This window comes from Nerophis ophidion, linkage group LG21, assembly GCF_033978795.1.
Source record: "Nerophis ophidion isolate RoL-2023_Sa linkage group LG21, RoL_Noph_v1.0, whole genome shotgun sequence".
Lineage (NCBI taxonomy): Eukaryota > Metazoa > Chordata > Actinopteri > Syngnathiformes > Syngnathidae > Nerophis > Nerophis ophidion.
In genome coordinates this window covers 41,207,048-41,222,524 of record NC_084631.1, presented here as the reverse complement: position 1 = coordinate 41,222,524, position 15,477 = coordinate 41,207,048, and the positions used below count along the sequence as shown (strand labels likewise).

The window sequence follows — 15,477 nt, the reverse complement described above, 5'->3', positions numbered from 1 at the left end:
TATGTTAGATCCACTATGGACTGGACTCTCACTCTTTTGTTAGATCCACTGCGGACTGGACTCTTACACTATTATGTTAAATTCACTATGTACTGGACTCTCACTATTATGTTAGATCCACTATGGACTGGACTCTCACACTATTATGTTAGATCCACTATGGACTGGACTCTCACAATATTATGTTAGATCCACTATGGACTGGACTGTTACACTATTATGCTAGATCCACTATGGACTGGACTCTCACAATATTATGTTAGATCCACTATGGACTGGACTGTCACACTATTATGTTAGATCCACTATGGACTGGACTCTCACACTATTATGTTAGATCCACTATGGACTGGACTCTCACACTATTATGTTGGATCCACTATGGACTGGACTCTCACACTATTATGTTAGATCCACTATGGACTGGACTCTCACTCTTTTGTTAGATCCACTATGGACTGGACTCTCACACTAATATGCTAGATCCACTATGGACTGGACTCTCACACTATTATGTTAGATCCACTATGGACTGGACTCTCACACTATTATGTTAGATCCACTGTGGACTGGACTCTCACACTATTATGTTAGATCCACTATGAACTGGACTCTCACACTATTATGTTAGATCCACTATGGACTGGACTCTCACGATATTATGCTAGATCCACTATGGCCTGGACTCTCACAATATTATGTTAGATCCACTATGGACTGGACTCTCACTATTGTGTTAGATCCACTATGGACTGGACTCTCACACTATGTTAGATCCACTATGGACTGGACTCTCACACTATGTTAGATCCACTATGGACTGGACTCTCACACTATTATGTTAGATCCACTATGGACTGGACTCTCACACTATTATGTTAGATCCACTATGAACTGGACTCTCACACTATTATGTTAGATCCACTATGGACTGGACTCTCACCCTATTATGTTAGATCCACTATGGACTGGACTCTCACACTATTATGTTAGATCCACTGTGGACTGGACTCTCACACTATTATGTTAGATCCACTATGAACTGGACTCTCACACTATTATGCTAGATCCACTATGAACTGGACTCTCACACTAATATGCTAGATCCACTATGGACTGGACTCTCACACTATTATGCTAGATCCACTCGAGATCCATTGCACCGGTCACCCAGGAGTTGGGGTCCCCACATCTGCTGTCCCTTCCAAGGTTTCTCATTGTTATCCCATTGGGTTGAGATTTTTCTTGGGCCGATGTGGGACCTGAGCCGAGGATCTGGTTGTGGCTTGTGCAGCCCTTTGAGACACTTGTGATTTAGGGCTATATAAGTAAACTTTGATTGATTGATTAGTGGGTACAGGCAAAGTCAGAGATACTTGTAGTTATCTGGATCACTATGCACTTGACTTTAGCCCTACTGTAAGTTTATGGAAATAATGTCAATGTTTATAAAGCCACACTCGCCCACTTATGGTGCCAATCTTGCTTCTAGCTGCCACCCTGAAACATATTTGAATTAGTACTTTTAAATAAACTTAACATATGAGCTATGCACAAGATGATATCATTTTCCACTCTCTCTGACCCGAGCCCACCGTTTTCTTTTAGTCGTATTGCATCAGGGATCGGAGAGCTCTCATGGTTCCGTGTTCGAACGTGGTAACGAGGCGGAAGTAACCGTGGCATACCTTCGTGCACGGTGACGCCACAGTTGTCGCACTGAATGATCTCGTCTGCGTCCCCGCTGCTGTCTCCGAGGCACACGCAGCAGATAAGGATGTGCCGAGTGCTCCACGTCTGGGATCGATCCAGCAAGGCATCCTGAGGGAGAAAAAGAGGAGGAATGTCGAGCTCATCATTGGTAGTTGTGTTAACAATGCAGGGCGAGGCAGGCTAGCAGCGACCGGGCTAGGACGACATGCAAAAGCCAGAGTTGGAAGACCCTCCTGCCTTGTTAACATCTCCCCTTTGGGAACACTTCGGCTTCGCGGTGCGATACAACAATGGAGGACGAAGGTTCAGCAGCAGTATGGTATGCTTCTGCCAACATGTCAAACATGCTAACCCCTTTGAAGCGGCACCACCCCCAAGTCAACCTCGCTTTAAAGTTAAAGTTAAAGTACCAATGATTGTCACACACACACAGAATTATTCTCTGCATTTGACCCATTAAGGAAGAGAAAGAGGAGGGTGGTGCAAACACCGAATTCAGGCAGCCTCTTCTCGGCCAGCAAGGCAGGGCTAAAGCAATAATAAATGTTTTTATAGCAGCACATTCAAGACCATCCATCCATCCATTTACTACCGCTTGTCCCGTTCGGGGTCGCTGGGGGGTTGCTGTATTGCATTAAAACTAGATTTTGACCCACTTCTATGGTGGAAAAACAAACTCATATCCTCTTACAGCCAAGTTAGCCAGGCTGGGATGAGTGGGATGGGCAGAGGTGGGGGGGGAGTTAATCTGAGGCTGAGTTGACTTGACACTGTTTAATGTTGCACTTTTTATATGTAGAAGAAAAGTTTTGTTATTTTATTTCATCTGAGCAACAACTGGAGGCAGTTTAATGTTGATTAACGTGGACCTTGACTTAAAACAAGTTGAAAAACTTATTGGGGTGTTTCCATTTAGTGGTCAATTGTAGGGAATATGTACAGTACTGTCCAATATACTAATAAAAGTATCAATCAATCATTTTGGTTGTGCTTACCGAACTCAAAGCTATTTTATTTATTTATTATATTTAAAAGTCTCAATCAATCAAAAAAAGCATGTTAAATGTAGAAACGTTTTGTTAAGAAACCATTCTGAGCCTTATCTTATTTAGTTTTTAATTTATATATGTTGACCACAATAAACCTGGCAATGGACCCTGTGTGTATATGTATGTTATGCCATTGTTTACAAATTTGGAAAAAATAAATAACCCAAAAAATTAATATTTTGTTGTTTTCTTACTGTACCGAACATGAACCGAACCGTGACCTCTAAACCGAGGTACGTACCGAACCGAAATTTTTGTGTACCGTTACAACCCTTACTTTTACGTATAAGATGTCCGGGTCCACTGGACCCGGGGCTAATAGTAGTGTGGAAATTGATGTTCTGTATATCACACACACACACACACGCACGCACCAGGCCGAGACAGGAGGAGGACAGTAGGGTACACAGAACATCAGAGGGTCAAATGTGCGAGAAAATGAGAGCAGACAGTGTTGACAAACAATGTTGCAACCTTGTGTGGGAACCGCAGGTGCACAAACACAAAATAATAATCCCCGTGGGATGCAGAAACTGGCAGATAAATTTTCCGTGCAACGTTCATAATGTAGTAACAACAATATGAACATTACACAAGGGTTAATGAACCTTTTGCAAGTTTGTTGTTAACAAGGACTGTTTCAAACGATTACTTCAGAGTTGACACACTCGAGACAGATTTCAGTCAGAGGATCGTTTAACTTTATTGTTTGTTCATAGAACGCACACACAACAATGAACCACTCCATATCTGTCTCCTTCCTTCATGGATCAATCAAGCACTGTCCATGCACGGTTTACCCGATGAGGCTTTTCAGCACACCGTCAAACTCTGCGCTAGGGATGTAACGGTATATGAATTTTATATCACCGGTTGTGTGAGCAAAATTATCACCGTTGCCGTTATGGCAGTGGCATTGTTAAATGTGCTCAAAAAGTACTTATACACACTAAAATCTTTCAACCAAGTTAAAAAAAAAATACACTAAAATGAATAAACAATATGCTTATAATGGTTGTATGAGGCTGCTCCTGGGAATTCCAAGAAGCTCCAGTGCAAGCCAGATGTATTTTAGTGTTGGGGTGCCCACTTTATCAGTGTTGCTACAAAACTTCTTGTAGAAGTCTGAAAATGACATACCGTATTTCCTTGAATTGCCGCCGGGAATATAGTATGGCCTGCCTAGAATTACTGTTGGGTCAAACTCGTTTCCAAAATAATTAGCGCATGCTTAGCATTAGCCCCGGCTCAGGATTAACGCCGGGTAAAACTAGTTTCGCAAAATATTCTTTTTATTAGCGCATGTCTAGAATTTCCGCCGGGTCAAACTCGTTTCAGCAAATAATTAGCATATGCCTAAAATTTCCACCGGGTCAAACTCGTCACGTCACGAGTGACACTTCACCTGTCATCATTTTCAAAATGGAGGAGGCTGATTTCAATCATTTGAAATCGCATAAAGGGAAGAAGATTAAGAGCTATTCAGTAGGATTCAAGGTCCAAGCTATTGAATATGCTAAAAAGAACAGTAAGCAGCTATGTTTTATTAATATACCATAGCTGCGTGTGTCAAATATTAGTCATTAAATGACTCCCACCTCCTGGTGGTAGAGGGCGCTAGTGATCCTTCTTGCGACTACTCGGCTGCAGAAGAAGTGACAACAAGCAGCAAGAGTGAGCAGCGACCGTTTATTTTTTCCTCTCGCTTGCACTTTTAACATGGAGGATTACATATCTAAAATAAAACAGTTTTCTAAACTGGACTTTCAATCGAAGCAGGAGGTAATAAAGGAGGATCTCCATCGAGACAGAGAGACTTTTAAAACTGAAGAAAGATAAGGAAGACTTCTATAAACAAGTTATCGATGCTTTTGATCAGAAGGAGCTGCGCATGGACTTCATTTATAAATAAAAAGATCCATCCATTTTCTACCGCTTGTCCCTTTTAGGGTTGCAGGGGGTGCTGGAGCCTATCTCAGCTGCATTCGGGCGGAAGGCGGTGTACACCCTGGACAAGTCGCCACCTCATGGCAGGGCCAACACAGATAGACAGACAACATTCACACACTAGGGCCCATTTAGTGTTGCCAATCAACCTATCCCCAGGTGCATGTCTTTGGAAGTGGGAGGAAGCCGGAGTACCCGGAGGGAATGCACTCAGTCACGGGGAGAACATGCAAACTCCACATAGAAAAAGATAATAAAAATAAATTAAAATAAAAACGACAACTAAATAATAAATACATGATAAATGGGTTGTACTTGTATCGTGCTTTTCTACCTTCAAGGTACTCAAAGCGCTTTGACACTACTTCCACATTTACCCACTCACACACTGATGGAGGGAGCTGCCATGCAAGGCACTAACCAGCACCCATCAGGAGCAAGGGTGAAGTGTCTTGCTCAGGACACAACGAACATGACGAGGTTGGTACTAGGTGGGGATTGAACCAGGGACCCTTGGGTTGCGCATGGCCACTCTCCCACTGCGCCATGCCGTCCCTAGCACGCATATATCAAAAAAAAAGTTGTTGTTTTTTAAAAGGAATGTTTTTTAAGCCATTTTTAAAAGCATCCACAGTCTGTGGTGCCCTCAGGTGGTCAGGGAGAGCGTTCCACAGACTGGGACTGCTTGGCACTCAGCATCGAGGGTCGGATTTGGGGGTGAAACCACCAAAAATGATTCCCGGGCGCGGCCACCGCTGCTGCCAACTGCTCCCCTCACCTCCCAGGGGGTGATTAAGGGTGATGGCTCAAATGCAGAGAATAATTTGTTACTTTAACTTGTTCACATGATTCTAACACCTGGGTGGTAATAGTAATGTCATAGACCAGGGGTGTCGGACTCAAATACAGAGTGGGCCAAAATTTTAAACGGAACAAAGCCGCGGGCCAAGGTTGAACAAGTTCACCTTTTAATAGGGACCCAAAGAAGTTTTGCATTAAATATTGATCAAGCAAGGCTTATATAACTTTAGTGACATGCAAAATCCAGTTTCAAATAATAATAATAATAATAATTAAAAGAATATCAATGGCATATCAAATACAATTTAAATAAAAATGTGATGTCTTTTTTTCTATTTGCAATCTTCTGAGGTAAATATCACATTTTTTCCACAGGCTAATAATAAATTAGAAAACAAAATAACAATAATGAATGAACCAAACATTCAAGCCTTGAAGTAGCGAGAGAAAATGCATGAATAAAACGTTAATTATTGGTCAGTTTGCTGGAACTTTCCCGGAAGAGTTAGTGCTGCAAGGGTTTCTCGGACCTCATCCAAATTTACATTCCTGCGCGCGCTCTGAGGTCCGAGAGCCAGTTCCAGCTCGTGGTGCCCAAGACCAGACTTAAGACCAGGGGAGACAGGGCCTTCTCTGTGGTCGGCCCTAAGCTCTGGAACACTCTGCCGCTCCATGTTCAAACTGCTTCCACAGTGGAGTGTTTTAAGTCTCGTCTTAAGACCCACTTTTATTCTTTGGCTTTTAACACTACGTGAGTTGTGTGGTCCTCTGTGTTTTTTATACACTTTGATTTCTATTTTACTCTTTTAATTGATTTTACCCTTTAAAATAGTTTTTAATCATATTTGTTTTTATTGGTTTTATATTTATTAATTTTTTGTTTTTATTCAGTCATTGGTGGAGCATAATATATATATATATATATATATATACTTTTTTAATTTTATTTATTATTATTATTTTTTTTACAATTGTTTTTAACATGGCTGTGCAGCACTTTGGAAACGTTATTGTTGTTTAAATGTGCTATATAAATAAAGTGGATTGGATTGGGTATTTGTCCTGTTGTGTTACGGTGCGGACGTTCACCCGAAATGTGTTTGTCATTCTCGTTTGGTGTGGTTTCACAGTGTGGCGCATATTTGTAACAGTGTTAAAAGTTGTTTATACGGCCACCCTCAGTGTGACCTGTATGGCTGGTGACCAAGTATGCCTTGCATTCACTTGTGTGTGTGTGTGTGTGTGTAAAAGTCACAAATATTATGTGACACGCTGTTAGTATGGAGGAAAAGCGAACGTGACGACAGGTTGTAGAGAAGGCTAAAGGCAGTGCCTTAAATGCACGCCCCCAATATAGTTGTCCAGGTGGAAATCGGTAGAAATTCGGGAGAATGGTTGCCCCGGGAAAAGTAGGAGGGTTGGCAAGTATGAGTATTAGCGGTGAATGCGGTGTTACAGCGGCACAGACGCTGTATAACACCGGCGAGCCAGCTCTAATGCTATATTGGGCCAAATTAAATTACACGGCGGGCCAGATTTGGCCCGCGGGCCAGAGTTTGACACCCATGTCATAGACTGTGTTTGATGTGAAAAGGTGATGTTGAAGGGACTAAGTAGAAAAGAGTGAGTGATTACCTCGTTACATTTCCCCTGGGACATGCTGTCATTGGTCAATTCCTCATCGAAAGCGTTTATGCTCTTTGCTTTTTTCTTGGGCTTCTTCACCTCGTCACTCTCGCTGCTACTGTTGTTGTTTTCCTCGTCGCCATCTTCCTTGTCCTCATCCTCTTCGTCATCATCCTCCTCCTCCTCGTCGTCATCATTATCATCATCATCGTCGTCGTCGTCGTCCTCGCTGGCGCTGCCGCCGGCCTCTTCCTCCGTGCCCCCCTTTTGGGCCCCCGCCTTGCCTTTCTTCTTGCCCGCCGTAGGCCTCCAGTCATTGTCGTCCTCGCTGTCGTAGTCGTCCATCTCGTTCAGCTCCTCCATGCTGGTGAAGTCCAGCAGCGGGCGGTTCCTGCGGAAGTTCCACTTCTTGGGCTCGGCCTGCAGTTCCTCCGCGTTGTCGCCGGCAGGCCCGGACGCCGACGTGCAGACGCTGTCCTGCGCTGACTGCGAGTCCGACTCTGTGACCTTCTTGCTCTTTCGTCTTCCTTTGGGCGGACTGGCCACGGCGGCGTCTTTGGTGGAGCCGTCTGAGGAGTTCTGCTGTTTGGACTTGTCTTCGTCCTCCGTAAAGTTGTCTTTGGAATCCTCCTCATCGACAGCATCTTCTGCAGAGACCGCGTTGTCGGAGTCACTTTCAGACGCTGCCGTGCTGGCTTTAGAACCGTCCTCGTCACTGCCGTTGCCGGTGCCGTCTGAGCCTACCACAATGTGGACGTTCAGCGTTAGCATCGGACACGTCATTGATCGACTACTTCAACATTTTTAAAAAGTGGTGTTCGGGTCTGTGGGACCCGTTTTCATTTTTTATTAAAAGAAAAAGAATACATATTTAATGACCACACACCCACCTACACATTTATCTTACATATACAATGTGCTAATAGAAGTGTGGAAATTGATGCTCTGTGTACCACACACACACACACACACACACACACACACACACACACACACACACACACACACACACACACTGAGCCAGCGTTTTTGGGTCTGATGGACCTCCTGTTGCATTTTGCGGCTTTTAATGCCTCACAATCAAACAAGTATGTTAAAATACCGAACAGATGTTTTTGGGATAAGGTGAACATCTGTTCAGTATTTTAACATAAAAGTGTTTGATTGCATACAGTCTATTATACAGCATTATTCACATGTGAATAATATAAATACAGTCTATTATACAGCATTATTCACATATGAATAATATAGTCCATTTTACAGCATTATTCACTTGCGAAGAATAAAAATACAGTCTATTATACAGCATTATTTACATGGGAATAATATACATACAGACTATTATACAGCATTATTCAGATGTGAATAATATAGTCTATTTTACAGCATTATTCACTTGCAAAGAATATAAATACAGTCTATTATACAGCATTATTCACATGTGAATAATATGAATACAGTCTATTATACAGCATTATTCACTTGCGAAGAATATAAATACAGTGTATTATACAGCATTATTTACATGTGAATAATATAAATATAGTCTATCATACAGCATTATTCACATGTGAATACTATAAATACAGTCTATCATACAGCGTTATTCACATGTGAATAATATAAATACAGTCTATTATACAGCATTTTTCAGATGTGAATAATATAAATACAGTCTATTATATAGCATTATTCACATGTGAATAAAATAAATACAGTCTATTATACAGCATAATTCACATGTGAATAATACAAATACAGTCTATTATACAGCATTATTCACATGTGAATAATATAAATACAGTCTATTATACAGCATTATTCACATGTGAATAATGTAAAAACAGTTTATTATACAGCATTATTCACATGTGAATAATATGTCTATTATACAGCATTATTTACATGTGAATAACATAAATACAGTCTATTATACAGCATTATTCACATGTGAATAATATAGTCTATTATACAGCATTATTCACATGTGAATAATATAAATACAGTCTATTATACAGCATTATTCACGTGAATAATATAAATACAGTCTATTGTACAGCATTAGTCACATGGGAATAATATAAATACAGACTATTATACAGCATTATTCACATGGGAATAATGTAAAAACAGTCTATTATATAGCATTATTCACATGTGAATAAAATAAATACAGTCTATTATACAACATTTTTCACATGTGAATAATATAAATAGAGTCTATTATACAGCATTTTTCACATGTGAATAATATAAATAGTCTATTATACAGCATTATTCACATGGGAATAATGTAAAAACAGTGTATTATACAGCATTATTCACATGTGAATGATATAGTCTAGTATACATCATTATTCACATGTGAACAATATAGTCTATTATACAGCATTATTCACATGTGAATAATATAGTCTATTATACAGCATTATTCACATGTGAATAATGTAAATACAGTCTGTTATACAGCATTATTCACATGTGAATAATATAGTCTATTATACAGCATTATTCACATGTGAATAATATAAATACAGTCTGTTATACAGCATTATTTACATGTGAATAATATAAATACAGACTATTATACAGCATTATTCACATGTGAATAATATAAACACAGTCTGTATATATTTTATCTGCTGATGTAGTTCTACTCAAAAAATGTAAATAATAAAAATATAATCCGATACCGATAAAAGAAGGCTGTTATCAATATACGTAAAAGGTTTACATTATTAACTGATTTAAATAATATGAGAGTTGGTATATGACACAGCCGCAACATTTAGCACACCTTTCAAAAGCAGACAATCATGGAAGTGAACAGGTGGGAGGTTCTAGTGCACAGCAGATGGAGACAACTACACCATGTTCCCTAGTTTTATAAACTAAATTACATTTGGGCATACCTGAGGCATCTCCAACTTGAAAGTCGCTATCATCGGAGCTGTCGTAGTCCAAGGCATCCAGGAGAGACGCAGCAAGAGGTTTCACCTGACGACGTTTTGAAGCACGCTCCACTATCACACAAACACAAAACATTAGCCTGCAACTTCCCCCGGGAGGAGCTGGACCAAGTAGTTGGGGAGAGGGAAGTCTGGGCTTCCCTGCTTAGGCTGCTGCCCCCGCAACCCCACCTCGGATAAGCGGAAGAAGATGGATGGATATATATATATATATGCATGTACAGTACAGTTGTTTGGACACACCTTCTACTTCAATGCCTTTTCTTTATTTTCATGACTATTTCCATTGTAGATAGTCACATAAAAACTATGAATGAACACGTGGAGTTATGTACTTAACAAACAAAGGTGAAATAACTGAAAACACGTTTTGTATTCTAGTTTCTTCAAAATAGCCACTAGTACTACTGCAAGTAGTACTAATGGTCATACTACAATAAGTAGTACTAGTGGTAATACTACAATAAGTAACAGTAGCGATAATACTACAATAACTAGTGCTAGTGGTAATACTACAATAAGTAACAGTAGCGATAATACTACAATAACTAGTGCTAGTGGTAATACTACAATAAGTAACAGTAGCGATAATACTACAATAACTAGTGCTAGTGATAATACTACAATAACTAGTGCTAGTGGTAATACTACAATAAGTAGTACTAGTGGTAATACCACAATAAGTAGTGATAGTGGTAATACTACAGTAAGTAGTACTATTACAATAAGTAGTGCTAGTGGTAATACTACAACAAGTAGCACAAATGGTAATACTACAATAAGTAGTACTAGTGGTAATATTACAATAAGTATTACAAGTGGTAATACTACAATAAGTAGCGCTAGTGGTAATACTACAATAAGTAGCACCAATGGTAATACTACAATAAGTAGTACTAGTGGTAATACTACAGTAAGTAGTACTAGTGGTAATACTACAATAAGTAGTACTAGTGGTAATACTACAATATGTAGTACTAGTGGTAATACTACAATAAGTAGCACTAATGGTAATACTACAATAAGTAGTGCTAGTGGTAATACTACAATCAGTAGCACTAGAGGTAATACTACAATAAAGTAGTACTAGTGGTAATACTACAATAAGTAGTGCTAGTGGTAATACTACAATAAGTAGTACTAGTGGTAATACTACAATAAGTAGTACTAGTGGTAATACTACAATAAGTAGCACTAATGGTAATACTACAATAAGTAGTACTAGTGGTAATACTACAATAAATATTACAAGTGGTAATACTACAATAAGTAGTACTAGTGGTAATAAAACAATAAGTAGTACTAGTGGTAATACTACAATAAGTAGCACTAATGGTAATACTACAATAAGTAGTACTAGTGGTAATACTACAATAAATATTACAGGTGGTAATACTACAATAAATATTACAAGTGGTAATACTACAATAAGTAGTACTAGTGGTAATAAAACAATAAGTAGTAATATCCATCCATTTCCTACCGCTTATTCCCTTTGGGGTCGCTGGTGCCTATCTCAGCTGCAATCGGGCGGAAGTCGGCGTACACCCTGGACAAGTCGCCACCTAGTAGTATTGTTAAATGGACTACAATGCTATGATGCTACACAAGCTAACAACATGGTGGCTAGCATTAGCAACGCTCCTTGACTAGCTTGAAGACAATTGATGTAAAGTACGTACTGTGTGTACATGTGCGTGTACTCCGCGTGCATGTGCGCGTACACAAGCGTGCACACACACACACTATTTAAACATATAAGATAAACGTCGAGCAGGCTGGCGGACGAGCGACGCTACAATGCTAACCACTAGCCCGCTAGCTGCTAAATGGAGCCGCTGGCTGCTAATAACGTCATCAGATGACGTCATGCGGCCATGTCGGGACCACACACGTCATGGAGGGAGGCGACGAGCACACGCAGAGACGCGGAGACGCGCAGGACTCACTTTGCAGCTGCTATACGTCCACGTGGACCAGGCAGGGATCCCGCCAGCAGCGACGCGTGGACACAATGGCGAGCGCGGCGGCGATGACGTCACGGCAACCAGATGTTGTTGCCACGGCGACGCGGAAGCACGCTAACAGTGCGCATGCGCTCCAATCACAATGGCGTTTGTCGATAAAGTAGTTATAGTACCCAGGACTGTGTGGAGTTTGCACTCCGGCTTCCTCCCACTTCCAAAGATATGCACCTGGGGATAGGCCCCGCCCACCTACAAAGACATGCACCTGGGGATAGGCCCCTCCCACTTCCAAAAACATGCACCTGGGGATAGGTTGATTGGCAACACTAAATTGTCCCTAGTGTGTGAATGTTGTCTGTCTATCTGTATTGGCCCTGCGATGAGGTGGCGACTTGTCCAGGGTGGAACCCGCCTTCCGCCCGATTGTAGCTGAGATAGGCGCCAGCGACCCCAAGAGGGAATAAGTGGTAGAAAATGGATGGATGGATAGTTATAGTAATCAGGGGTCACCAACCTTTTTGAAAGCAAGAGCTACTTCTTGGGTACTGATTCGGGCGAAGGGCTACCAGTTTGATACACACTTAAATAAATTGCCAGAAATAGCCAATTTGCTCAATTTACCTTTAATAAATAAATATACATATATTTATATATACATATATATATACATACACTTTCTTATATACACAATACAACATTTTTTATACATATATATATATTTATATATATAAATATATATATATATATATATATACATATATGTAAAATGGGTATTCCTGTCTGTCCTTCCGTCGTACTTTTTTTTCCCTTTTACGGACGTTTTTTTGTCGAGAATAAATGACGAAAGAAAACGGTTAATTGAACGGTTTCAAAGAGGAGAAAACAGGAAAAAAAAATGAAAATAAAATTTGGAAACATAGTTTCTTTTAAATTTCCACTCTTTAAAATTCAACAATTCAACCGAAAAAAAGAAGAGAAAAACTAGCTAATTCGAATCTTTGTGGAAAAATTTTAAAAAAGCCTCCGCTTGGGATGGTTTCCTGCTGGTTCCACTGCAGACAGGACTCTCTCTGCTGAGTTGGATCCACTTTTGACTGGACTCTCACGGTTGTGTTGGATCCACTATGGATTGAACTTTCACAGTATCATGTTAGACCCGCTCGACATACATTGCTCGCAGTCCTTTCCAAGGTTTCTCATAGTCATCATTGTCACCGACGTCCCACTGGGTGTGAGTTTTTCCTTGCCCTTATGTGGGCCTACCGAGGATGTCGTAGTGGTTTGTGCAGCCCTTTGAGACACTAGTGATTTAGGGATATATAAATAATCATTGATTGATTACTAATTTTTCCTGATTAAGATTATTTTTAGAATTTTGATGACATGTTTTAAAAAGGTTAAAATCCAATCTGCACTTTGTTAGAATATATAACAAATTGGACCAAGCTATATTTAAGACAAAGACAAATTTCTTCTAGATTTTCCAGAACAAAAATGTTAAAAGAAATTCAAAAGACTTTGAAATTAGATTTAAATTTGATTCTACAGATTTTCTAGATTTGCCAGAATATTTTTATTTTATTTTAATCATAATAAGTTTGAAGAAATATTTCACAAATATTCTTCAAATATTGTTCAACCCATATTCAGTTGAATATGCTACAAATTGGTGCAATTAATAATTAATTTTAGAATTTGATGCCAGCAACACAATTTCCCAAGAAAAAAAAAGGATAATTTGCAAAAGTTTCTGAAAAAAAAAAACCCAACTTGTTCACCTTTTCATAATGGGGTATTGTGTGTAGAATTTTAAGGACAAAATGAATGCACTTTAGAATTTGATGCCAGCAACACAATTTCCCAAGAAAAAAAAGGATAATTTGCAAAAGTTTCTGACAAAAACCCCCAACTTGTTCACCTTTTCATAATGGGGTATTGTGTGTAGAATTTTAAGGACAAAATGAATGCACTTTAGAATTTGATGCCAGCAACACAATTTCCCAAGAAAAAAAAGGATAATTTGCAAAAGTTTCTGAAAAAAAAAAACCCAACTTGTTCACCTTTTCATAATGGGGTATTGTGTGTAGAATTTTAAGGACAAAATGAATGCACTTTAGAATTTGATGCCAGCAACACAATTTTCCAAGAAAAAAAAGGATAATTTGCAAAATTTCTGGAAAACCCCCCCCCCAACTTGTTCACCTTTTCATAATGGGGTATTGTGTGTAGAATTTTAAGGACAAAATGAATGCACTTTAGAATTTGATGCCAGCAACACAATTTCCCCCCCAAAAAAAGGATAATTTGCAAAAGTTTCTGAAAAAAAACCCCGCAACTTGTTCACCTTTTCATAATGGGGTATTGTGTGTAGAATTTTAAGGACAAAATGAATGCACTTTAGAATTTGATGCCAGCAACACAATTTTCCAAGAAAAAAAAGGATAATTTGCAAAAGTTTCTGAAAAAAAAACAAAACCCAACTTGTTCACCTTTTCATAATGGGGTATTGTGTGTAGAATTTTAAGGACAAAATGAATGCACTTTAGAATTTGATGCCAGCAACACAATTTTCCAAGAAAAAAAAGGATAATTTGCAAAATTTCTGGAAAACCCCCCCCCCCAACTTGTTCACCTTTTCATAATGGGGTATTGTGTGTAGAATTTTAAGGACAAAATGAATGCACTTTAGAATTTGATGCCAGCAACACAATTTCCCCCCCAAAAAAAGGATAATTTGCAAAAGTTTCTGAAAAAAAACCCCGCAACTTGTTCACCTTTTCATAATGGGGTATTGTGTGTAGAATTTTAAGGACAAAATGAATGCACTTTAGAATTTGATGCCAGCAACACAATTTCCCAAGAAAAAAAAAGGATAATTTGCAAAAGTTTCTGAAAAAAAAAAAACCCAACTTGTTCACCTTTTCATAATGGGGTATTGTGTGTAGAATTTTAAGGACAAAATGAATGCACTTTAGAATTTGATGCCAGCAACACAATTTCCCAAGAAAAAAAAGGATAATTTGCAAAAGTTTCTGAAAAAAAAACCCCCAACTTGTTCACCTTTTCATAATGGGGTATTGTGTGTAGAATTTTAAGGACAAAATGAATGCACTTTAGAATTTGATGCCAGCAACACAATTTTCCAAGAAAAAAAAGGATAATTTGCAAAATTTCTGGAAAACCCCCCCCCCAACTTGTTCACCTTTTCATAATGGGGTATTGTGTGTAGAATTTTAAGGACAAAATGAATGCACTTTAGAATTTGATGCCAGCAACACAATTTCCCCCCCAAAAAAAGGATAATTTGCAAAAGTTTCTGAAAAAAAACCCCGCAACTTGTTCACCTTTTCATAATGGGGTATTGTGTGTAGAATTTTAAGGACAAAATGAATGCACTTTAGA

The 15,477-nt window shown here is 39.1% G+C and overlaps 1 protein-coding gene across 7 annotated transcripts in view; it reads right to left on the bottom strand.

Moving 5' to 3' along the window:
• The window catches only part of phf14 (PHD finger protein 14), a 149,039-nt gene extending 136,747 nt beyond the window's left edge, over window positions 1–12,292 (bottom strand). For 5 of the 7 annotated variants that reach the window (XR_009803561.1, XM_061882626.1, XM_061882628.1 and 2 more), the window contains exons 1-4: window positions 12,058–12,291; window positions 10,052–10,162; window positions 7,146–7,876; window positions 1,689–1,821 (exon numbers count right to left, since the gene is read on the bottom strand). Coding sequence is in view for 6 of the 7 variants with exons in the window: in XM_061882626.1 (XP_061738610.1) it covers window positions 1,689–1,821; window positions 7,146–7,876; window positions 10,052–10,162; window position 12,058 (976 nt within the window). In the remaining variant the exon portion in view is untranslated. Of the gene's footprint in view, window positions 1–1,688; window positions 1,822–7,145; window positions 7,877–10,051; window positions 10,163–11,790; window positions 11,969–12,057 lie in introns of those variants that run through there. The other 2 variants (XM_061882630.1, XM_061882627.1) reach the window with 2 other exon arrangements.
• Between the last annotated feature and the right edge of the window lie 3,185 nt (window positions 12,293–15,477).